The 25,312-nt window shown below is 43.6% G+C and overlaps 1 protein-coding gene across 4 annotated transcripts in view; it reads right to left on the bottom strand.

The window, feature by feature from the left end:
• Positions 1 to 21,738, bottom strand: part of ANKDD1A (ankyrin repeat and death domain containing 1A) — a 42,913-nt gene extending 21,175 nt beyond the window's left edge. The window contains exon 1 of one of the 4 annotated variants that reach the window (XM_072148632.1): positions 21,610 to 21,738. In XM_072148632.1, coding sequence (XP_072004733.1) covers positions 21,610 to 21,616 — 7 coding nt within the window. In that variant the 5' untranslated portion in view covers positions 21,617 to 21,738. Of the gene's footprint in view, positions 1 to 3,625; positions 3,740 to 10,317; positions 10,490 to 21,609 lie in introns of those variants that run through there. The other 3 variants (XM_072148631.1, XM_072148633.1, XM_072148630.1) reach the window with 3 other exon arrangements.
• Positions 21,739 to 25,312: the final 3,574 nt, after the last annotated feature.

The raw sequence follows: 25,312 nt of genomic DNA, 5'->3' as shown, positions 1-25,312 counted from the left end.
GCGTTCCTGAAGGAAGTTGGTGTTATCATTGTGTGCTGCCATCTATCAAACAACGGCAAAACAAATTGCAGACTGATTGATTATTTAGGATTTGGCAGCCATTTGAGTGAGACGGGTTTCATGATTTTCGTTAAGGTGGAAAAAGAGCAGCATTGTTCGGTAATTCATTTTTTGCTTTCGGATACGAAGAAGAGATAAAAGCAAAGTTGGATGCTGTTTATGTGGACACTTAGCCATCTATGACCACAGTTAGATATTGGTTCAACAAATTTAAATGTGGGCGAACATTCGTTTTTGATGAGGAGCGATTGGTTACGGTGGACAACAAGCAGATGCGGCTGTTAACTTTAAAGCAGTGTTTGGAGCAATTCAAGCGAGATCCGAAGGAGTTTTTGCGTCGAGTTGTCACCGTTGATGAAACATGGATTCATCATTACACACCAGAAACTAAGCAACAATCAAAACAATGGATTTCTCACGGTGAATCTGCTCCGAAGAAGGCGAAAACGGTCCCATCGGCCGGAAAGGTCATGGCAATGATTTTTTTGGATTGCGAAAAGCGTCATCCTCATGGATTTTTTAGAAAAAGGAATAACGATCACTGAACAATACTACAGTGAGTTATTGGAGCGCTTAGATAAAAAATTGAAGGAGACAAAGACGGATTTTAGCGAAAAAGAAGGTGCTGTTTCACCACGATAACGCACCAGCACATTCATCCGGATTGTCGCCACCAAACTGCATGAACTGCATTATGAATTGCTGCCAAACTCCCCGTACATCTGGCTCCCTGTAACTTTTTCATGTTCCCTAACATGAAGAAATGGCGCGAGGGAAAAAAATTTAGCTCAAGGAAGTCATCGCCAAGACAGAAGCGTATTTTGGAGAGTTCGATAAATCCTATGTTTTGGAGGGGTTGGCAGGAACATTGGGAGAAGTGTATCTTTCTAAAAGGGGTCTAGGTTGAAAAATTTTTTTAAAAATTGAACCGCCTTCGTAAATAGGAACCCAACTCGTCTTGCAAGCTACTTGATGGACCAAAGTGGGTTATTGTTTGTGGATTATAGTGGGGATATTGCATCTTGTTGAAATACACGCTGATCTATTCTTCAAGAGAACAATGGGGCACATTTACTTATCCGCCCCGTTGACGCCACCGATCCGACGAGGATTCAGAGCTGCCGCAATTCACTAAGATTGTGCGCCCAGTTTCTTGCATGTGTCGCTTCCCTCGCTGAGGTCCGCCAGAGTTCACCTTCTTCTTCCCGGTGCAAGTGAGTGCGACATAATTTGGTTTTTAAATTCTGCAGTTTGTCCGAATCAGTCAGGTTGTCCGGCGCCCACGCCCCCCGATTTGTGTCGCATGCAAGCCGGCGCCGATGCGCCACAATCCGATCGCATGCTCCAAAAATCCGGGGCAATTCAGGGCTAATTGGAAAAAACCGCAAAACCCGATGGACCCTTAGTAAATGTGCCCCAATGTGTCTGTACAAATGCAGTATGTGTGTACTAATGGATATATGCACATGAATAATACTACACATGAATCAGGCCCAAGCTTGTGTTTCGCTCATCTGATGGTGTAGTTTCCGAGTCTGGAAACCCCCATTGCCAACAAAAGGGGAAAATCCGCTTTTTACATACAGTACACAAGGAAGAAGGAAATGTAACGGGAGCGTGTGTCCTCCTGAGTGCAGTTCGGCCTCACCCTGACAGCCTGACACATGATGTCATCTATTGTTTAACGACAAGAGCCACTTTCTCGCCTCAGCAACTGAACCGTTACCATAGTGAAATGGCAAAGAAAACTTGACTCGTAACAATTCCAACTTTCTCCCGAGTACAGCGTTCTGCACACTTTTCCTTACATGTATAAAACTTGTAGCACGCCTTTATATAATGGGGCAGATTTATCAAGTGTCTGAAAGTCAGAATATTTCCAATTGCCCATGGCAACCAATCACAGCTCCCCTTTAAAATATTCACGAGCACTGGTGAAATGAAAGCTGAGCTGTGATTGGTTGCCATGGGCAACTGGAAATATTCTGACTTTCAGACTGCTTGATAAATCTGCCCCAATGTGTTAAAGCAGTCTAAAATCCCTACGTATAATCAGAAAAACATTTCCCGTTTTGATGCATTTTGTAATTAACAGAGTAAAATATAAGTGCTGGGATAAAGACGGAAAGCTTGGAAGGTGGATCTGAGGACATAATCCCAGTGCACTCAGGATCTGAGATGGTGTTGAGATGTTTCCAGCAGCGAGGGCTGGCCGTGTTCCTGTGCGAGTGACTCCAGGGCACATAAATGAGAGACGCTATATAAATGATTTAACACATTAATGGCACAAAATTCACAATTAGCAAAACCAAAGCTGTAGGAAATGAAGATGACCTGCCTCTAGGGTCATATATGGGATATATACATTTTGGATTATTCACTATAGAACTGAGAGCAGAAAATGAATAGCATTTAAACTGGGAGCAAAGTGAATGAGATTTTAACCCACATACATCATCTACTAATGTAACACCTTACAAGATGAGGTACTGTGAGCATAGCCCATGCGTCCTCAGCCCTAAAGTACCGTAACCTATATTCTGCTGATGTCACCCGTTATGTAGCAAAGATGTGTTTGGTGTTCATTACTATATGCAGAAAAGACATTTCCACATATTTTATAAAAATAAATAAACTTAATATATTCCACTTTCACCTACCAACCTAGAGAACGTTAGCCTGAACAAAAGCAAAAGCTAACCTAGTCATTACACATATTTGTACCTAGTGCAACAATAATTTACGAAAAAAAACAACCTAAATTTAAGATACAGAACATGGGGTTCTTACTGCTTATGTTCAATGTACCACAAGTTCTGAAGCCGACCATTGCTATTGTAGACAATAATCTCTCAACGTGGTGCTCCTGCCAAAATACTTATCCCTCCAACCTCAAAATATTGAATAAGTGTCTGATCATTGCAGGGTTTGACTCCAGGTACTCCCCCAGGGATGCCCCATTCTCCCGTTTGTATAAAAAGCCACCACAGAATGTATTCGCATAGGATTGGCAATGAAGTACATACAGGGGAATAAATACTTTGGTGGCCAGGACACCCCAGTCTTGTGACCACTTGGGGTTTCCACGTTACACTGTTATCACCAGTCCACAGAAATAGAAATAAGGGTTTTGTTTTTTTGTTTTTTTAAAAAGCATCTTTAAATACCGTATATACTCGAGTATAAGCCGACCCAAGTATAAGCCGAGACCCCTAATTTTACCACAAAAACCTGGTAAAACCTATACTTTGTTTACTCGAGTATAAGCCGAGTTTGGGTTTTCAGCACATATTTTTGTGCTGAAAAACTAGGCTTATACTCGAGTATATAAGGTAACCACTAAACCGAAGTGACAACAATATAGATATCCATAGCTCCTAACAATCCTGGGTCTAACGGGACAGTCCCGGATTTCACGTGCTATCCCACAAGTCCGATTGCCATTATCACCCCTTTACTGTGACCTACAACTCCAACTCGCCCCATAATTATACTCTACTACTGTTATTGCCCCACTTCCTTCCCATATACCCTATAACTGTGCTGCTTGACTGTCCTGCCTCACCTGCACTTCTGGTGTATCTGAGCAGAGTAGAGTCCTCTTCTTCAGGGTTTGATAGATCCATAAGTGTCTCCATCGTCTCCTGGCCTCCTCTCCACCAGTGATGAGCAGCTCAGCGAGTACAGGACCCATGCAGGTGTGTGCTTATATACACTCCAGACCAGCCACGCTGCTGGAAAGTCCAGCTCACACATTACTAGCCCAGAGTGCCGCACATACTCCCCCTACTGGTTACCTACAAACTACAGCTCAGAAATGATTATTATTGAGAGCAGGGATAAATTTGCCAAAATTATGGCGTAATTTACCTAAATAATATTGACCTACACTATATAACCGCACTACTTATACATACATTTTGCCAATGGTGGTCTCTTGGAAAAGGGGCATGGCTAATATATGTCAAAACATAATGTTTGAGAAAAAAATTTAAACCAATAGGTGATATAAAGATTATATAAAGTATTATATTATATAAAGTACTGTATAGCCGACCTGAGTATAAGCCGAGGTACCCAATTTTAACACAAAAGACTGGGAAAACCTATTGACTGGAGTATAAGCTTCGGGTGGGAAATGCTCCACCAGTATATAGCCTGCCCCCTGTAGTATATAGCCTGCCCCCTGTAGTATATAGCCTGCCAGCCCCTATAGTTTAAAAAAAAAAAAAAAAAAAATCCCCCGTGGGTCCTCTTCTGCTTCCGATGCTCTGGTGCCACCTCAGGTCCTTCGGTCGTCTTTGGGTTCTTCAGCTCCTCTTCGGGTCTTTGCGCACGGCCGGCACACAGAATAACTTCAGCCACTTGCCGACGTCATTGTGAGCCGCCGGCATCACGAGGGGACCCGAAGAGGAGCAGAACTTGCCGAAGAGGAGCAGAAGAACCCAAAGGGACCCGAGGCGGCACTGGAGCATCGGAAGCAGAAGAGGACCTACGAGGGTCGTAAAGGTGAGTACAGTGTTAATGTTTTTATATACTCGAGCATAAGCGGAGTTAGGGCTTTTAAGCACAAATTTTGTGCTGAAAAACTTGGCTTATACTCAAGTACATACGGTATCTAAAAATGCATAAAAAACTTCATACTACCCTCAGATGAGGTATGTTATTAACTCCATACTTTGAGGTTAGGTTTCTGAGGCTACCATAAGATGTCTTTTAGGTTTTGTGCTCAGGAGCACACCAAGCTAGTTGGCATAACCTTTATTTTTTTTAAAAGTATTTATTTTTGCAGTTTTTTGAAATTTTATACAATTATAATAAACAAAACCAGAAAACAAGATTGTCTGTCACATATTTCCCTCCCCCCATTACAGGAATATTAAGCAACAGCCAGGGTAACAGTCAGGTTCTTGCTGTGTTTCAAAACTACCTGAGGGATATTACACAGTAGATAACAGCAGGATACTGCAGCCAGACATCTTGATACAACACAAATAACTATTGACACATAGACAATCAGTCACACACACACACACACACACATACCAGCACGCTCAGTCTCCTTCATCATGGAGAGGAGTATATACCACACGTAGTATAATACAAACCTAAAGAAAATTTTGTCATAGTGGCCATTGACAACTTCATTTATGATGCCGAGGAGACACACAGAGGGAGACAGTAAACGTGGGAAATCAAAGTGTAGATTTAGGAACTCCAGCACTTCGGACCAGAAGAGATGGACCCTAGGGCAGGACCAGACACAATGCAGGAAGGATCCGACTTCAGCCTGACAGCGAAAGCAAAGGTCATTGGGCATTGCTCCCATGCGGAATAGTCTAGTAGGGGTGAAGTATACTCGATGGAGGAATTTAGATTGGATCAGGAAGTCCCTCGCACTCACTACAGATGTGAAGTAGGACAGTTCGACCTCCCTCCAGTCATCATCTGACAGGTCAGGGATATCCTGTCTCCAGCGTTCACAGGCTCTATCAAACGGTCTGGACTTTTGCTCTTGTAGGAGAGCATAGCACTGAGTGAGTGGCTTAGGGAGGTCCGGTGTACTCATCAGAGTCTCTAGTTTGGAGAATTTCACTGTCAGGCTGAAGGAGCCGAATTGGGCTTTGAATGCATGTCGCAGTTGCGTGTAATGGAAGCTGGCCGTATTGGGTACAGTATGTCTCTCCCTTATCTCGTTAAAGCTGAGTAATTCTGCTTCCGGGGATAAGAGCTGGCCTACAAATTTCACCCCCGCCGCCCCCCACATTGTCCAGCCTGGGAGGGAGAGAAAGTGAGAGAGCCACAATGGAGTCCTAGGCGAGAGAGAGGGAGAGCTGCTCGGGTCTACCAGGGATTGCGCCCTACGCCAGCACACCGCTACCGTACGTAGGGGAAGTGGGGTATCAGATGGGGACTTATACCTGTACAGCAGGTTTGTAAGGGCCTCGTAGGAACCTACCAGGGCACCAGCCAGTGCAGTAGCTGCATTACCCATGTCTATATCTATCCACCACTGGGCATATACTAGCTGGGAAGCCAGGTAATAAAGATACAGATCCGGGGCAGCCAGTCCACCCCTAGACTTGGGAGCTTGAAGCAGCGCTAAACTGAATCGTGGGGCACTACTCTGCCAGTAGAAGGACCTGAGGATGCCATCTATGCGTTTAAACAAGCTCTTAGGAAGGAGTATAGGACAGGCATGGAAAAGGTATAGAAATTTTGGGAGAAAAATCATTTTAAATATGTTAATACGCCCTGGCATAACCTTTATAACTCTATTTCCGTATGATATAAAGTTATAATAAAAAAAGTCCTGAGGACACATCTACCATCAGTTTAAGTTCCTTTAAGTCGGGGACTGCCTGTACAGTGCATACAGTGTACATATATGTAGTGCTGTGCACAAGGTCATGTGCATGGAGCTGATAAGGCAGTGCATGGACCTTTGTATACACTAACCACAATCTTTATTAGACCTAACAAAAAAAAAATGTCTTTCACACTCCTCTATACAAACCAAGAAGGTATAGTACAGCACAAGGGCAAGAGGTCTTAGGCTGGCTTCAACCAGGGACGGAGTAAGACTGCCATGGGCTGTATGAAAACTGTGGGCCCCCACATGTCTAATTTCTTTAAATAATTTGACATTTATGGTACCAGAATAAAGGTCCACTGACAACGAGGGAGGTCACTTCTTTCAGTTCAGGTCCAGGAGGGCTCTTGAATAGATTTGTGTGACAGCTGCCACACATGTACATGACTATTTTATGGCTGTCCCTCTCTTTATTAAAGGATATGTACCATCAAAATCCATCTTGATAAACAAGGGACACTTATCCATAGATCCAGGCACTGTGACTGTGGTAATCTTCTTTTATTTGTTATTTATAGCCTCCTTCCTTCTAAAGTCAACTTTAAAAATCATGCTAATTAGTCTTCATTGGGGTCCCGGGGGTGTTGCTGGTGCCACTCTGTGATCTGGCTTCACAGGCTATTACTCGGTCTGCCCCTCCCACTGTGTGCTGAAACTTCCACTACTGCATTAAGATTAAATCAGACATAGGGAAAGGGAAGTCAGCATAACAGCCTGGGAAGCCAGAACACTTCTGGCTCTTTAGTATAACTATACAAATTTATTTTAGAAGGAACATGGATAACACATATAAGATCACCACAGTTAGGCCCCTTCCACACTTGCGTTGCAGATCACGTCAGAGATTGATCAGGGTGCGATCAGGGTTTGGTCAGTGAAAAACGCACATTTTGCATCAGAGTTCAATCAGTTTTCAGTCAGAGTTTGTTCAGTGTCTCAGTTTTTCATGCACGTTTTCAATGCAATTCCAATGCGTTTTTCACGCGCAGATAATGCGCGTGAAATGGACTCAGGACTGAGCTCTATCTTTTCTATGGCAATTGATGCATGAAAAACGCATTGCACTTGCAAGTGTCTCAGAGTGCAATGCGGTTTTGATGCATCTCCATAGACTTGTATGGTGCGTTTTTCACGCGCTTGACTTGCAAAAGTAGAGCATGTCGAGATTTAAACGCGCGTTAAAAAAACTGCAAGTCTGAAAATACCCATTGATTACAATGGGTCAGAGTGCAATGCAAGTTCTGCACGTCAAAAGCATGCGCAGAAAACGCGCGTAAAAAACGCAAGTGTGGAAAGGGCCTTATGGTGGCTGGATCTATGAGTAAGTGCCCCAGGTTATCATGTTTGATTTTGATGGTAGACTTAACTCTTCAGGCAGTATAAAAGTCGGTGGGTGGCCATGTCCTCCCTAAGAAGCCTTAGGTCCCAAGATGCCACCAATATTACCATATTATAATCCACTACTGAGTATGATGGATCTGTTATCGTGCATTTTTAGTGCTTATCATTTCTATCATTAGGGTACACTGTTCGGTAAAGTGCACAAAAATGTTTTTAATGGCTGTGACCACACAAACTGTGACCATTTCATAGCTGCCATCGACCTCTATCATGCATGGGCACAGACCGGAGAGCCACCTTATGACTGGGCAGGATGGCACGCTCTTCTCAGTATCTATGGAGATCCCGTCTCCAATGTCCAGCAAACTTTCTCCTGTTTCTAAAGGAAATCTACCATCAAAATCCATCATGATAAACCAGGGACACATACTCATAGATCCAGGCACTGTGACTATGGTAATCTTATTATATTTGTTCTCCATCGCCTCCTTCCTTCAATTAACTTTTAATTAATTAATTATGCTAATGAGCATTCAGAGCTCTGGGGGTGCTTCCAACACCCCTCACTGCTGTTGCTTCACCGGCTATTATGATGAGCAGAGCAGATGTCCCCTCCTCCTGCACTTCTTGTTGCTCATAAATTATACAGGCAGAGGGAGAGATCGGGGGGTTGGGTGAGACATCTTCTGTTCATTGTAACAGCCTGTGAATCTGCAGCATTGAGGGGCTCTGGTAACAACCCCCAGAACCCTTCAGGCTCATTAGCATAATCATAAAAGCTGACTTTTAAAAGGAAGGAGGCCATGGATTAGAATTATAAGAAGATTAGCACAGTCATGGTGCCTGGATCTACTAAGTGTCTATGGTTTATCCATGCTTGGTTTGGATCGTAGATTTTCTTTAATGAGATTTAGGTGTCCAACATAGAAACCTCAATGTGTGGACGTTGCTGAACTCTACATAAGAGTTATTGTACCAAATACAGCCACATGTATGACAATTTTGTTTTTCACTGAACAGACACAGAGTCCATTAAAAAAAATATGGATGTGTGTAGTGATCCATCAAAAAGTACTGCCTCTAGTGCAGCCCCATGTCTGCAGTTTAAAAAAGATACGCTTGGCCATGAACCCTTAATTTTTTATTTTTTTTGTAAGTTGATAAGTTGTAAGTAAACGCCATGTGTGAACACATCCCGAAACAAAACCCACAACCAATGGTATTCTGAAACTACATGGTCCCCTGATATTTACTATGGTGGTTTGAGTACATGTGGGGAATATTTACACACACACCACAGTCAATATAATTTATACAGATCCCATCTACATACTTTGATAAAACCTGCACTGCAGCAGTGATTTTGAACCCACTTTATTCATGATATTTTCCACCTACTCTTGGTATATTGCAGTAAAATGCAGAGTGCACCTGGCGTGATCTCAGTGTATATAGCAGCATTGTAATTCAGTATATTTACACCTATTCTTGGTATATAGACAATGAATGGCAGTGCGTATGTACCTGTCGTGATCTCCGTGTATATACCAGTTGTAATTCAGTATATTTTCGCCTACTCTTGGTATATAGGCAATAAAAGCAGTGAGAATGTACCCGTCGTGATCTCCGTGTATATACCAGTTGTAATTCAATATATTTACACCTATTCTTGGCATATAGACAATGAATGGCAGTGCGTATGTACCTGTCGTGATCTCCGTGTATATACCAGAGTTGTAATTCAGTATATTTTCGCCTACTCCTGGTATATATACAATGAATGGCAGTGGGTACCTGTCTGTAGTGACCTCAGTGTATAAGCCAGTGTTGTAATTCAGTATATTTCCATGTAAAAATCTTGGAAAAAAAAGCACCTGCCATCGGTCCCAATAAGAATCTGTGACACAGTTCACACTGCATGGGTTATCAGCAGCGAGGAATGTTATTCTGCATCGTGTAAGGGAGTAGCGTGATCTATCGTGTCACAGATTCTGCACTGAAAAGTACATATAGTACATTTCTATCATCTAGACATTTCCTTACAAAGCTGAACGGTTTGACTGCTGAATTATATACAATATCAAGGCAACACACATCTAATTACACCAGATTTGTAGTCACATGCATGGTATAGCTTGAAGAATATATGTTACATGACAGAGATATATGTCAGAATACACATTGAGTATACAGCAAGCACAGAATAAAAAGCAGGTGTGAATACCCCCAAAACACATAACCTACTCTAATAAAAAGTGTCTATCACATCCAACCAATCAAAGCCCGGCTCTTATTTCTCAGTGACTTTAAACTATACAAATGCGCCGTCCTGATTGGCCACCGCTACTCCACTCTTTCCCTGCACTAGTTTTAATAAATCTGCAGCTAATTTTTAGTAAGATGGGTCCGGCCCGTGCATCACCCACAGGAGGCTCAGCCCTTCCTTCCTGACATTGTTCCCGGAGTAGTGGTCACAGCAGGACGGGCTATGGCTGCAGCTCAGGTGCACAGTAATGGTAACGCCAGGATGCCAGCTCACTTACAGATCTCATCATCGCACAGCAGTGCACTCTCCATGCCGGAGCCGCCTCAGCTCAGCCTCATCACGCCGGCTCTCCCCGGGCAGCCTGCGCCCTCCGCCGGGGAGATGGAGAGTCAGTGCGCAGGAGCTGCCGGCGGTGACGTCACGGGAGGGGCACAGGCAGGAGGAGGAGGAGGAGGATGGTGGAGCAGCCGCTGCTGCTGCCAGATACTACGGGATAGCGCCCCCAGCGGACACTGTCTGCTACAGCCGGTCCCACGGTAACAGCTGCCGGGGCCCCTCACCTGAAGTGACCCTAGGGCTCACAGTACACATCATATCTGTAGTGCCACCTATCAAGTATTTACATGCCAACTAGAGTGGGCATCAACCCCAGAGGTGTCTCGGTAAAGCTGGTTTGTTTGCACTAACCCTTAGGCTACATTCACAATGACCTGTGCCCGCCGTGCAGTAGCCCCTCACCATAGAGAAACATTCTCAGTGTGCAATAACACCAAGGCTGGTGCCATACGTACCGCTTTTTCTGCGTTTGAAAACGCAGACAAAGCCGCACCCACCGGGCGGGCCGCGGCCAGATCGTATCGCCGTTTCTATGGAAAAACTTGTGATCGGGAAAGAGTCGCCAGTGTTTTGCGTTTATTTAATGTCGAATAGAAACGCCGAAGCGATCGAGCCGTGGCCCTCCCCGGTGGGTGCAGCTTTGTCTGCGTTTGCGTTTTCAAACGCAGACAAAGCGTTACATGTGGCACCAGCCTTAGGGTGATGCCACGCATGGCGCTTTGAACCCATTTTTGGTCCGTTTTTATATAGTCCGTTAAAAAATGCATGCGTTTTTGATCAGTTTTAATTAAGATAATTGGTAAAACCTGTCAAAAACGGACTCCTTTTCAAAAAAACGCATGCGTTGTTTAACGGACTGCTTAAAAACGGACCAAAAACAGGTTCAAAACGCCATGTGAGGCATCACCCTGGTGTTTTTGTTCTGTTATTAAACATGCGTTTTCAGTCTGTTTAAAAACGCATCCGTTTTTTTTACTGTTTTTGTACGTTTTTCCCAATTATTTTAATAGGTTAACAGGTTGTAAGCAGCCTAACACATGGCAAACAATCAAAAACGGATGCGGTTTTTTTAAATGGACTGAAAACGCATGCTTAAAAATGGACCAAACACACCACGTGTGGCATCACATGATGCGCTGCATTTTTGATGCGTTTTTGACACATTCCAAAGACTTCAACCTTGATCACATGCTGAGGTAACATTGCGTTTTAGCAGATGCAGTAACCAACACAATGTAACCTTGGCATGTGATCAAAGCTTAAGCCTTTAGAATACAGGCAGTCCCCAGGTTACATACAAGACAGGGTCTATAGGTTTGTTCTTAAGTTGAGTTTGTATGTAAGTCGGAACTGTATATTTTATCATTGTAATCCCAGACAGAACTTTTTTGGTCTCTGTGACAATTAAATTTTAAAAATGTTGGGTTGTCATAAGAACCAGGATTAACACTAAAGCTTCATTACAGACGCATGTGATAACTGTTATAGCTGATCATTGTAGCCTAGAACTAAAGTACAATAAATTACCAATATTCAGAGGTCCGTTCAGCGTCGGTCTGGCCCGCCGGGGGGCCGGGGAATCCCCCGGTGGGCCCTGACTCCTGTCACCAGGGTTGGTCTGGCCCGTGGGCCCTGACTCCTGTCACCAGGGCCGCCGATAGGGCAGTACAACTGGTACTGCCCTATGGGGCCCGGACTCTAAGACACTAGGGGGGGGGGGCCCGGGGGCCCGGCCGGTGGGCCGCAGACTGTGCGGTCTGTGCTGCACACAGGTGCGGCCGGTCGGTCCTGGGCCGGTCTGGGGCCGGGCCGGCGCTGATCCGGGCCGCCCGCACTCCCTCCTTACAATTTTTGATTTAATGTATAGTACCTGCATCGTACGATCGTTCGATGCAGGTACTATTAATCAGTACACAGGCGCAGCGCAGCACCGCTGCTTCTGCGTCTGTGTATACAGGCAGCTACACAGGTTGCGCAATCGACGTCATTGCGCAACCTGTGTAGCGTGGAGGAGGCTGGCACTTACCATGTCAGCTCCGGCCCTCCCTGCAGCTCCGCGGCTTGGTGTGGAGGCGCGGGGCAGTGACGTCACTATCCTGAGCCTCTACACCAAGCCACAGAAGACCGAGGACAGGAAGAAACCTGCGCCAAAGGGGTGAGTATTATGTATTTTTTTTTTAATTATAGAAAGGGGACATTAATTTTATGTCTGGGGCAGGGGGGGGGGCATTATTCTGTATCTTGGGCCCGCAGGGGGCATTAATTATATGACGGGGGGTATTCTATATCTGGGGCTGGCAGGGGCATTATTTATGTGTCTGGGGCAGGGGGGGACACATTCTGTATCTGGGGCCCGCATGGGGCATTAATTATATGACGGGGGGCATTCTATATATGGGGCTTGCAGGGGGCATTATTTATATGTCAGGGGGGGGGGGCTTGCGGATATTATTCTGTATCTGGGGCCCGCAGGGGGCATTAATTATATGACGGGGGGCATTATTCTATATCTGGGGCTGGCAGGGGGCATTATTTATGTGTCTGGGACAGGGGGGGGCATTATTCTATATCTGGGGCTGGCAGGGGGCATTATTTATGTGTCTGGGGGGGCATTATTGTATATCTAGGGCTGGCAGTGGGCATTAATTCTATGTCTCGGGCAGGGGGGCATTAATTATATGTCTGGGGCGGGCTGGGGCCATTACTTCTATGTCTGGGGTGGGCAGGGGCCATTCATTCTGTGTCTGGGGTAGGCTGGGGCCATTCATTCTGTGTCTGGGGTAGGCTGGGGCCATTCATTCTGTGTCTGGGGTAGGCTGGGGCCATTCATTCTATGTCTGGGGTAGGCAGGGGCATTTATTATATGTCTGGGGTAGGCAGGGGCCATTCATTCTATGTCTGGGGTAGGCAGGGGGCATTTATTATATGTCTGGGGTAGGCTGGGGCCATTCATTCTATGTCTGGGGTAGGCAGGGGGCATTTATTATATGTCTGGGGTAGGCAGGGGGCATTTATTATATGTCTGGGGTAGGCAGGGGCATTTATTATATGTCTGGGGTAGGCTGGGGCCATTCATTCTATGTCTGGGGTAGGAGAGAAAGAAGAAATAAATTACCCTTACCATTACAGTGTGTTACATTATGGGGCACTATTTGTGTGGTACTAATATTTCAGGGGGCTCTATTACAGTATTTGGGGCACAGTATTGGTGGTAGCAGAAGAAGGGACAATGGGAAAGTGCAGAACATAAGACGTCTGTGTGGTAAACTCTGCAGGAATTCTGTGTACGTGGAGGAAGAGACAAGGTGATGGTGGAACTAATGGAGAAGAGGAACGAGAACAATCCGAGGACACGTCACCTGATGTCACTGGATGCAATAGGTGAGGATCTCATGTGTTTTCTGTAGCTGTATATGATAAATACTGATTTTTTGCATGTTCACTTCTGTGTATATATGTAGTATTATAGTAGTTATATTCCTGTACATAGGGGGCAGTATTATAGTAGTTATATTCTTGTACATAGGGGGCAGTATTATAGTAGTTATATCCCTGTACATAGGGGGCAGTATTATAGTAGTTATATTCCTGTACATAGGGGGCAGTATTATAGTAGTTATATTCCTGTACATAGGGGGCAGTATTATAGTAGTTATATTCTTGTACATAGGGGGCAGTATTGTAGTAGTTATATTCTTGTACATAGGGGGCAGTATTATAGTAGTTATATTCCTGTACATAGGGGGCAGTATTATAGTAGTTATATTCCTGTACATAGGGGGCAGTATTATAGTAGTTATATTCTTGTACATAGGAGGCAGTATTATAGTAGTTATATTCCTGTACATAGGGGGCAGTATTATAGTAGTTATATTCTTGTACATAGGAGGCAGTATTATAGTAGTTATATTCTTGTACATAGGAGGCAGTTTTATAGTAGTTATATTCTTGTACATAGGGGGCAGTATTGTAGTAGTTATATTCTTGTACATAGGGGGCAGTATTATAGTAGTTATATTCTTGTACATAGGAGGCAGTATTATAGTAGTTATATTCTTGTACATAGGAGGCAGTATTATAGTAGTTATATTCTTGTACATAGGGGGCAGTATTATAGTAGTTATATTCTTGTACATAGGAGGCAGTATTATAGTAGTTATATTCCTGTACATAGGAGGCAGTATTATAGTAGTTATATTCTTGTACATGGGGGGCAGTATTATAGTAGTTATATTCCTGTACATAGGGGCAGTATTATAGTAGTTATATTCTTGTACATAGGGGGCAGTATTATAGTAGTTATATTCCTGTACATAGGGGACAGTATTATAGTAGTTATATTCTTGTACATAAGGGGCAGTATTATAGTAGTTATATTCCTGTACATAGGGGGCAGTATTATAGTAGTTATATTCTTGTACATAAGGGGCAGTATTATAGTAGTTATATTCCTGTACATAGGGGGCAGTATTATAGTAGTTATATCCTTGTACATAGGGGTCAGTATTATAGTAGTTATATTCCTGTACATAGAGGGCAGTATTATAGTAGTTATATCCTTGTACATAGGGGGCAGTATTATAGTAGTTATATTCTTGTACATAGGGGGGAGTATTATAGTAGTTATATTCCTGTACATAGGGGGCAGTATTATAGTAGTTATATTCTTGTACATAGGGGGCAGTATTATAGTAGTTATATTCTTGTAGATAGGGGGCAGTATTACAGTAGTTATATTCCTGTACATAGGGGGCAGTATTATAGTAGTTATATCCCTGTACATAGGGGTCAGTATTATAGTAGTTATATCCCTGTACATAGGGGTCAGTATTATAGTAGTTATATTCTTGTACATAGGGGGCAGTATTATAGTAGTTATATTCCTGTACATAGGGGTCAGTATTATAGTAGTTATATTCTTGTACATAGGGGGCAGTATTATAGTAGTTATATTCCTGTACATAGGGAGCAGTATTATAGTAGTTATATTCTTGTACATAGGGGGGAGTATTATAGTAGTTATATTCCTGTACATAGGGGGCAGTATTATAGTAGTTATATTCTTGTACATAGGGGGCAGTATTATAGTAGTTATATTCTTGTAGATAGGGGGCAGTATTACAGTAGTTATATCCCTGTACATAGGGGGCAGTATTATAGTAGTTATATCCCTGTACATAGGGGTCAGTATTATAGTAGTTATATCCCTGTACATAGGGGGCAGTATTATAGTAGTTATATTCTTGTACATAGGGGGCAGTATTATAGTAGTTATATTCCTGTACATAGGGGGCAGTATTATAGTAGTTATATTCTTGTACATAGGGGGCAGTATTATAGTAGTTATATTCTTGTACATAGGGGGCAGTATTATAGTAGTTATATTCTTGTACATAGGGGGCAGTATTATAGTAGTTATATTCTTGTACATAGGGAGCAGTATTATAGTAGTTATATTCTTGTACATAGGGGGCAGTATTATAGTAGTTATATTCTTGTACATAGGGAGCAGTATTATAGTAGTTATATTCTTGTACATAGGGGGGCAGTATTATAGTAGTTATATTCTTGTACATAGGGAGCAGTATTATAGTAGTTATATTCTTGTACATAGGGGGCAGTACTATGGTAGTTACATTCTTGTTTATCAGAGAAGGTATTGTAGTATGTTTTTAGTGTACATATATGGCAGTATTAAGTTGTGTGCTCTTAAAATAGAAGCATTATTCCTCTATAATAGAGGCAGTACGAGTTGCATTTACTTTATCCATTGAATGCTGATGCTTATTTATTGGCATTCTTGTGACTACACACTTATAGATGCATGCATCTAATAAAGTTATTTTTATAGTGTGGTACATGAGTATTTTGTCTTTATATATATCCCTTGTTTAAAGGGAATCAAGCACCAGGTGCACAGCATAGTACCTGAAGGTATCATGCTATGCACCTGATGACCCTGACTTCAGCACTGTAAGTTCCATCAAAATGGCCTCTATGGTTATCCTTTAATGCTTTTATAAAGAATTATGTTAATTACCAGCTTAGGAGCAGTGGGAGTGCTCCAGTGCACCTAAGGGCTCCTTATGTCACCCAGCGGCCAGTCCTGCGGTGATCCGAAATCCCGATACCTGTGCCTGCTCAGCAGCCTCTGTGAATCAGTGTGCAGGTGCAGGGACTTTAGGTTTCCTTGGGGCATGCAATGAACGCTCCTTCTTTTCCTTCCCATTGGTTCTGAGGAAATATGAAGTCCTGACCCTTATGCAGTGATTCACAGAGGTTGCTGAGCAGGCACAGGTACCAGGACTTCAGATTACCTCAGGACTGGTGGCAGGGTGACGTAAAGAGCCCTTAGGTGCACTGGAGCACCCCCACTGGTAATTAACACAATTCTTTATTAAAACATTAAAAGATAGTGGCGGCCCTAGCAATTGCACTTTATAATGTTATATTTGTTATATGTTGTCTGTTAAACACTTTTATATGTTTACTGTTCACCATGCTTTAGTTTTTGATGCCATATTTGCACTATAATAAATATACTTGACCAAAAGTATGACTCCTATTGGCAATCTACCAGAAGAGTGTGCCTTGTCGTAGCAACAGGCCTCAAACCCTGTTTGTGAAAGGTCACTGCGGGGGGCAGGAGGCTTGTTCGGTTTTGGGGTGTGTTGGGGCCCAGACACTTTTGCTGTATGGGGCCCCGAATTTCCTGATGGCTGCCCTGCCTGTCACTATGGCAGGGGCCTCCGATCGGATGCAACGGAGACCCCTGCCAGTGGCTGCAATAGTACTCGATACGGCCGGAAACGGCTCCATCGAGTACTATCACTGACTGCAGCCGAAACACTGAGTGCGGACGTCGCCGGGTACTTTCCGGCGCACGGCGCACTCAGGCCCTAGATGACCGGCCGCGCAGTGACCTCGTCGCGCGGCCACGTCGTGACGTCATCGCGCGGCCGCGTCGTGACGTCATCGCGCGGCCGCTCATCTCTCACAGCAGCACCAGGGACTGGAGCTGCAGGATCAGGTGAGGTGATTTTTTTTTTTTTGCCTTAATAAATTAAGGAGGGGAAGGGGGCCCTTAATTAAATATGGAGGGGAGGGGGAGCACTTAATAAATTATGGAGGGGAGGGGGAGGACTTAATAAATTATGGAGGGGAGGGGGAGGACTTAATAAATTATGGAGGGGAGAGGGCGCCCTTAATAAATTATGGAGGGGAGGGGGACCCTTAATAAAATATGGAGGGGAGGGGGGTTCCTTACTAAATTATGGAGGGGGACCCTTAATAAAATATGGAGGGGAGGGGGGTTCCTTAATAAATTATGGAGGGGAGGGGGTGCCTTAATAAATTATGGAGGGGAGGGGGACCCTTGATAAAATATGGAGGGGAGGGGGGTTCCTTACTAAATTATGGAGGGGAGGGGGACCCTTAATAAAATATGGAGGGGAGGGGGGTTCCTTAATAAATTATGGAGGGGAGGGGGAGCACTTAATAAAATATGGAGGGGAGGGGGGTTCCTTAATAAATTATGGAGGGGAGGGGGTACCTTAATAAATGATGGAGGGTGGGGGCATGCCTCAATATATTATGGAGGGGAGGGGGGACCCTTAATAAAATATGGAGGGGAGGGGGGAGACCTTAATAAAATATGGAGGGGAGGAGGCGCCCTTAATAAACTATGGAGTTGAGGAGGGGAGACCTTAATTAAATATGGAGGGGTGGGGGGACCCTTAATAAATTATGGAGGGGAGGGGGTCCCTTAATTAAACATGGAGGTGTGGCGGTGCCTTAATATAATATGGAGTGAGGGGGTTCCTTAATAAATTATGGAGGGGAGGGGGGTCCCTTAATAAAAGGGCTTGGAATGACAGCGTTCATTGGGAGCCTTAATAAAATATAGAGGGGGGTGGCAGTGTGTATTGGGGGGCATATTAAAATCTGCAGGGGGGCAAGGTGTATGACATTGTTTTATCCAGGTGACATTATACTGTAAGTAACTGTGGTATTTTTAGGGGCGCAGTGCGGGGGATCTGCTTCCCAGAGCTGAACACATCTGCCAGAAAATTCTGCAACCAGATTTTACGACGCTTCTGGACGTGAAGGAGAAGACAAGTCACCTGTGAGGTACAAGATCCTACTTCTATCTGTGTGAGATCTGTATTGTAGGTTTTACCTTCTAAGGCTACATTCACACTACCGTATGGGGGACGTATATACGGCCGATATACGTCCCCCATAGACGGCGCCCAAGGGAACGGTACGGTGCAGCACCACATCGCTCCGTACCACATACTCCGAACACTTACATCCCTAACCACAGCCCAGTCACCAGCAGAAAGCCCGGGACACCAGGGGTAACTCTTATACTATCCCTAGCATTAATGCCCTGAGATAACATCACCCCTGCAGCCCCTGTACACAAACCAAGAGCTGAGCACTAGCAGAGAGGGAGGGAGAAAGGGATTAGCTTATCCTTTACTTCACTGCCCCCGCTAGTGCTTAGAAATTCTCTCATCCCAGAATATTTCTATGTAGTAGTAGGTGGGCCCCCAAAATCAATTTCACTGGTGGGCCCCAGGTACCCCAGTCCGACCCTGGGTCCGTTTGTAACTAGGGGTCGTATGTAAGTCGAGTGTTCTTAAGTAGGGGACCGTCTGTATGTCAAAAATGCATAAAAAATGTGTGAACGCGCCCTCATAGTGCTGTCACACGCTGCACCAGCGCTGCCCCATCTCATTAGCGTTTCCAGTAAAACACATGCAATAGTTTACCTCCAATTGGTAAATTTTGTTCTCCCCCACATATCATATTAGGGTGATGCCACACCAAAAACATGACGTTTTTGGTCTGTTTTTAAACATCCGTTTTCAGTCCGTTTTTGGCTGTTTACCATGCATTTGGCTGCTTACAACCTGTTTATCTATTAAGATAATTGGGAAAAACGGACCAAAACTCACCAAAAATGCCATGTGTGGCATCACCCTTATCACCTTATACTACAACACGACATTGCCGATTGTAAAGAGATTGTGCTCTGCCCAATGGTCTACAGTTTTTAAATGATCTGAGGTTTAGGGCATAAAACCAGAGATAACAAATCTAGCTGCAAAGAAAATATGAGATAACTGAACGTATTACATAGTGTGGGGGATTTGGCCCAGTAGAGTCTCAGGTAGCGGAGATTAGTGATGCAGTACAAGACATGACACCAGAGTTCAGTCCAAAACTGGTCTTGCCTGTATTTATTCAAGCAGCAGGTATTAAACAAAACAGCCTTCACATACAGGCATCAAACACAAACAAAAATCCTACCCGTCTGGGTGCTGACTAAACAGAGAGTTCCCCTAACTCATCACTAAAAAAATAAAGTCTCCTGCAATGACATCGCTTGTTCCAGGCACAGAAGTCAGGACTGTGTGCGCTCTGCCAGACCTCCCTTCAGCGCCAACACTCTCAGCTCTGCTCAGCAGCTTTATGCAGCCTCATTAGGCTGCTACCACTACCTGTGTCCAAGGTGATGAACAACGCAAAACCTGGCCTAGCCTAACAGGGAGGGGGAATGGACCTCTCCACTACCAGCCTGCAAATCCATTCCATATAAATTTGGTCCAGGAAAGTATTAAATAACTGCTCTAACAAATAACTTGTTGGAGCCATACTTCCCGGATTTGCAGCTGGACAAACACAACCTCCGCATAAAGGCCTTGCATAATAGGAAAACACAAGGGAAACACATTGCCCAACCTCTTCAGTGTCTCACAATAGATACAGAACCAAAACCAATCTTACTACTTAGATACAGCAATTAAACCGATCTTACTACATAGATACAATACCAGAAACAAGATTAATACATAGATTGCTTACCAGAATCAAGGTTACTACATATATATCTTACCAGAATCAAACCTACTGCAAATAAACAGTACCAGAAACAATCTTACTACATAGACACAGGATCTGTACATTGGATGGAGCCACATGCAGAAGACTCTTCCTCCCCTGCATACTGCAGCTGCCATTCTAGCTAAATACAATTCACCTTCTATTCACTTAGAAAGCAAGTGTTCTCGTTAAATGGAATGTTTTCTTTTCTTACAGAAAACAAAAGAGATTGGGGCTTATTTACTAAGGGCCCACGGACGCACTTTCGTCGGACTTTCAGATGTTTTTGGGATTTGCGCCTCTTTGAAAGGTATTTAACTGGGGATTGTGTCGAACCCGATGCGATTTTGGCACAGCTGCGCTGGCTTTCATGCGACAGAAATCGGGGGGGGGGGGGGGGGTGGAGCCATCGGATGGCCAGACTGATTCGGACTGAGCACATGATTTAACTTTCAAATTGTGTTGCAAGCTCAAGCACTTACATGCACCAGTAAGAAGAAGGTGAACTCCGGCGGACCTGAGCGCGGAAGTGACACGTACAGGAAACCGAACGCACGAACTTAGTGCATCACGGCACAGTGCATTATCGTCGGACAATGCACTTTCGGGGAACGCGTCAGGATGGGTAAGTAAATGTCCCTTATTATGTTGTGAGCCCTTGTATACATTACACAGTGACCCATCAATGAGGTCACAAAATCATAAATCAATGTTCTAATTCTTTGATGTTTTACAGTATCAGCATCATTAGAGAATTCTATCTTAGACGCCCTCTGGCTTTTCCTATCATGAGCGCTTTGCCTCTCACCAACATAATGCGTGTACATGTACACTTCACATTCATAATGGATGACAGCATAGGCCATACTTGATATTGATTACCAATCCCTACATTAGCTTTGTATTTCAGGAAGACATGACACATTGCAGTAAATATCCCCAGGTCTAGTACAGAATCATTTTATATTGAACACAGGGATAAATTCTTTGTATAGTGTCGTAGTGACATATGGTGCACAGCCCTGAACATAAGGCTCCCTCAGTGTGTCGGACATATGTGTTGAAACTAAAAACTTTTATATAATTTTGCTGAAGTAGGGAGAGAATCTTTCTCCCAAATGTAGACTCTCTACTACCACAGCCTTTCAAAACTACCTAAATTAGGGTGGGTGTCAGCAATTGAGATCCTTAGCCAAAGCCAAGTTCTGCACATCAGTACTGCAGCAGAACCAAGAATGAATTACAATAATTCTCCATGCAGGTCCCCCTAATAGGAAATATAAATCACATGACAGAAGAGATGCAGCAGCATTGTGAGCTCATGGGTAATACCAGCACTTACTGTACATGTGGTGACACACAGAGGACGTGTTTGATGGGAGGATGTCTTTGCATTTTCTTCTAAGACCTAGACCTCCATGTCAGCTTCTTTTGGCCACAATTTTAGGCTCTTCACTTTATCATCTCCTCCAAACGAGATACTGTACTTCGCATCCACTAGAGATTTCCACCACAGTAGCCAATATATTTACAGTGGCCTAAAAACAGTAGTCAATATATTAACAGCGGCCCAATAGTAGTCAATATATTAACAGTAGCCCCACAGTAGCCAATATAGTAACATTGGCTCCACAGTAGCTAATATTGTAACAGTGGCCCCACAATAGCCAATATAGTAAGAATGGCCCTACAGATGCCAATATATTATCAGTGACCCCACAGTAGCCAATATAGTAACAGTGGTCCCACAGTAACTAATATATTAACACGGACCCCACAGAAGCCTATATAGTAACAGTGATCCCACAGTAGCCAATATAGTAACAGTGGCTCCACAGTAGCCAATATAGTAACAGTGGCTCCACAGTAGTGACCTTAGTAACAATAGCCAAAACTCACTGTGCCAAAACTCACAGGGGGTAATCCGCAAAACAGGGAAACACAGGCTTCCTATACTCCACAGCCTAATGTGGGGAGGGACGAGGCAGCTTGCCCTCGTCTTTCTAAGCTGGCTACAATTTTAACAACCCGTTTGTTCAAGCTGTCAGATCCTTCTCCTGGTCCTACAAATGTAGTTTCCACCTTTGTGATGTGCACAGACATGTGGGCAAATTTGGGACCTACATTTATGACAGATTTGTGGCATATCCTAATGTATGAGATAATCAAACCCTTTGTGAATCATCCCCTCTTTTACTACCATATTCTATCAGTCAAAAGGCACCCAGCTTTAACAAATGCATGCTCAACAGGCAAGGGTGGATTGGGCCCTCAAGTAAAGTTATGTTTGTTATCCCCACTAATGCACAACTGCGGTCCAAATGTCACAGCAGGGAGGCTTTTGTTTCAAGCCATATACTGTGGTTTGGCATCCTGTGTGCGATGATACAGTAAAAAGCACATCAGCTGCATCTGCAATAACCCACAGGTGGTTCTTTAATAATTTATCTAAGTCTTAGGCCTCTACTAGAACAAGGGTACCATAAACCTGCGGCTCAGCTGCCATCAAGCAAGGCATTCCGGTACTAGTTATCAGTTGCCCCCATACACTGTAGGCCCCTGGTGAGGAAGTTGCACATCTTACCACTGTGTGTGCCCGCCCTTACTCCTCTAGGGCCTAAAGCAAATACATGGGTTGCATTATGGGCAACATAATGCCTACAGGTAACAAAGCAATGTATATATATATGAATATTGGCAGTAGTTCACACATGCAGACAAGTTGTATTCATTCTGCAGACTCTGCACAGTGAGTTTGTACATCTGCTGATCTATAAATATTCTCTGAATGCTATAAAAAATGAAAAATGTGTTTTCTGCAGAAAACCAACCAAGCCTTAATGATGTGCTGCAGAGGCACTACCCAGCCTGCTTCACTTGTGTCAGATCAGGCAAGATTCCTTGCTTTCCTTTTGAAGTATCACTCAATATTGTCAGAGAATCAAACATCACCACATTCCCCAAAGTAGTAACATAAATTATTCAAGGGAATATTGCTAAATTCTGTACAAGCCTATATAGGTAGATGCAGGGCCGGATAATCATTAATGCTTCTAATGATAAAGGTTCTGGGCCCCGCAATCTGGATTACTTTTGAAAAGAACTCCAATGATTATAGGCTGGGCGAGCGGGGCCCCCGCATTGTGTGCTTTCCTTATACTTTTCAGGTCAGACTAACCTGTCCTCCCCCTTATCTGAATACCCTTATTTGAATATCTAAGTGTAAACTTATATCTCATGGAGTGTGGCAGCACTCAAGATACGGCTGAGAACAACTCAGGTGCACATCCCAGGACCTAGACCAGGGTCCATCCACATACAAAAACATGAAAAAATGGCAGCACTCTGAGATTCAAAATGTGGCAAAAAACGTACTCGTTTATTCACACACGTGTCAAGGCTACGTTTCGGCTCCTTACACCTGGAGCCTTTCTCAAGCAAAGGTGCATACAACAATGTGGCAATTTAAATACAATACACAGGAAGTGACATCATTGCCAGGAAGTGACAACGCACAGGAAGTGACATCATTATGTTAATCATGTGATCAAAGTAAACATTCATGCTACAAAATATACAAGAGCTTATTTACATTGTTGGATCAAAGCTATAAAGTGCATAAGTGCTTATAGATTAATAACGATCTCTCGCTTACCTAAGGATCATTTCTGAATGGAGTGAGTGCCATCGGCGTCCTGCCTTGGTCACTGCGCATGTATCCCGGCCATGTGACTAACTAACAAGAAAAAGGACGATCACGTGATCGCGACAGCACGGGCTAGTGCGCATTAGGGTGCTGAAGCGAAGACTGCAATGTGTAAAAGTGTAAAGTGTAAAGTAAAGTGTAAGTGTAAAAAATCCACTTCCGACCAAAATTAATGAATGAATAAGGTGCTGAGTCTCGAGGGACCAGGGAGTAAGTGCGCTAACACCAGCAACTCTGTTACGGCTGTTTTTTTTGGCTCAAACCCGATCCTTAACAACCCTTCCAGGGTGAGTGCCCAGCGGGTGCATATTTAGGGTCGGGATGACACTCCCACAGCGGCCCCCTGTCAGAGACTATTTGCACCAAGGTAAACGCAGTCCCCCAATTCTATAGTAAAGAAGAGTATCAACACATCTGATCCTTATGGTGGGCAGCGATGATCGTATCTTCAGTGGTGGGTTACAGTGAAGTGCTTGTATTGAAGTAACTACGGAATCTAGAAGGAAAGAGAAATATGGTATAAGTATATATAGGTATATGGCTTGAATGATATGTACTTCAATAAAAAATAAAAACATAAAAACTCCAGTGAATGTAATACATTTATTCTACAGTTACTGGAATTAATTCTTACGTGTAACTACTTTTTATTTAGAGATCAGTTTTTTGTTCAAGTCCAGGGGACCGCAATGGGGTCGAACGTGGCACCCATTTACGCAAATATTTTTATGCGTTTTCTGGAGGAGTATCACATCTATGTAGCGCACCACTTTGAACATGTTCTCTGCTGGTGGGGTTATATAGAAGATATATTCGTCATCTGGACAGGTGGGGAGGAACGATTAAATTCGTTTTTTGATTACTTAAATTGCATTGACCCTTCAGTAAAATTTACTCATGTGCATTCCAAGCATGAAATGCAATTCTTGGATGTGAAGGTATCACTTGTGGGTAATAAACTGACCACAGATCTACACATTAAAAAGACGGATAGGAATAACCTATTAGATTTTCGGCGTTGTCACCCAAGACGGATGGTCAAACCCTTGCCATACAGTCAGATCTTACGTGTGAGGAGGATTGTAGATGCAGACATCCCCTTAAAAAACAGACTAGATAATATGACAGATAAATTTCCTGATAGAAGCTATCCCTCTCATATTTTGGAAACACACAGGAAGAGGGTACTTTCAAGAGATAGGAACGAGATCTTGAATACTACACCAATGAAATTGACAACAGATCGACTGACATTTGTTTCTACATATACAGAAATGAGTCCCCTTATTTCCAATATAGTCAGGAAACACTAGCCGATTTTGAGAGATGGATTGAATAA

This window comes from Engystomops pustulosus, chromosome 4, assembly GCF_040894005.1.
Source record: "Engystomops pustulosus chromosome 4, aEngPut4.maternal, whole genome shotgun sequence".
Lineage (NCBI taxonomy): Eukaryota > Metazoa > Chordata > Amphibia > Anura > Leptodactylidae > Engystomops > Engystomops pustulosus.
The sequence above is the reverse complement of the archived record's forward strand: the minus strand, read 5'-3'. Positions and strand labels throughout refer to the sequence as shown.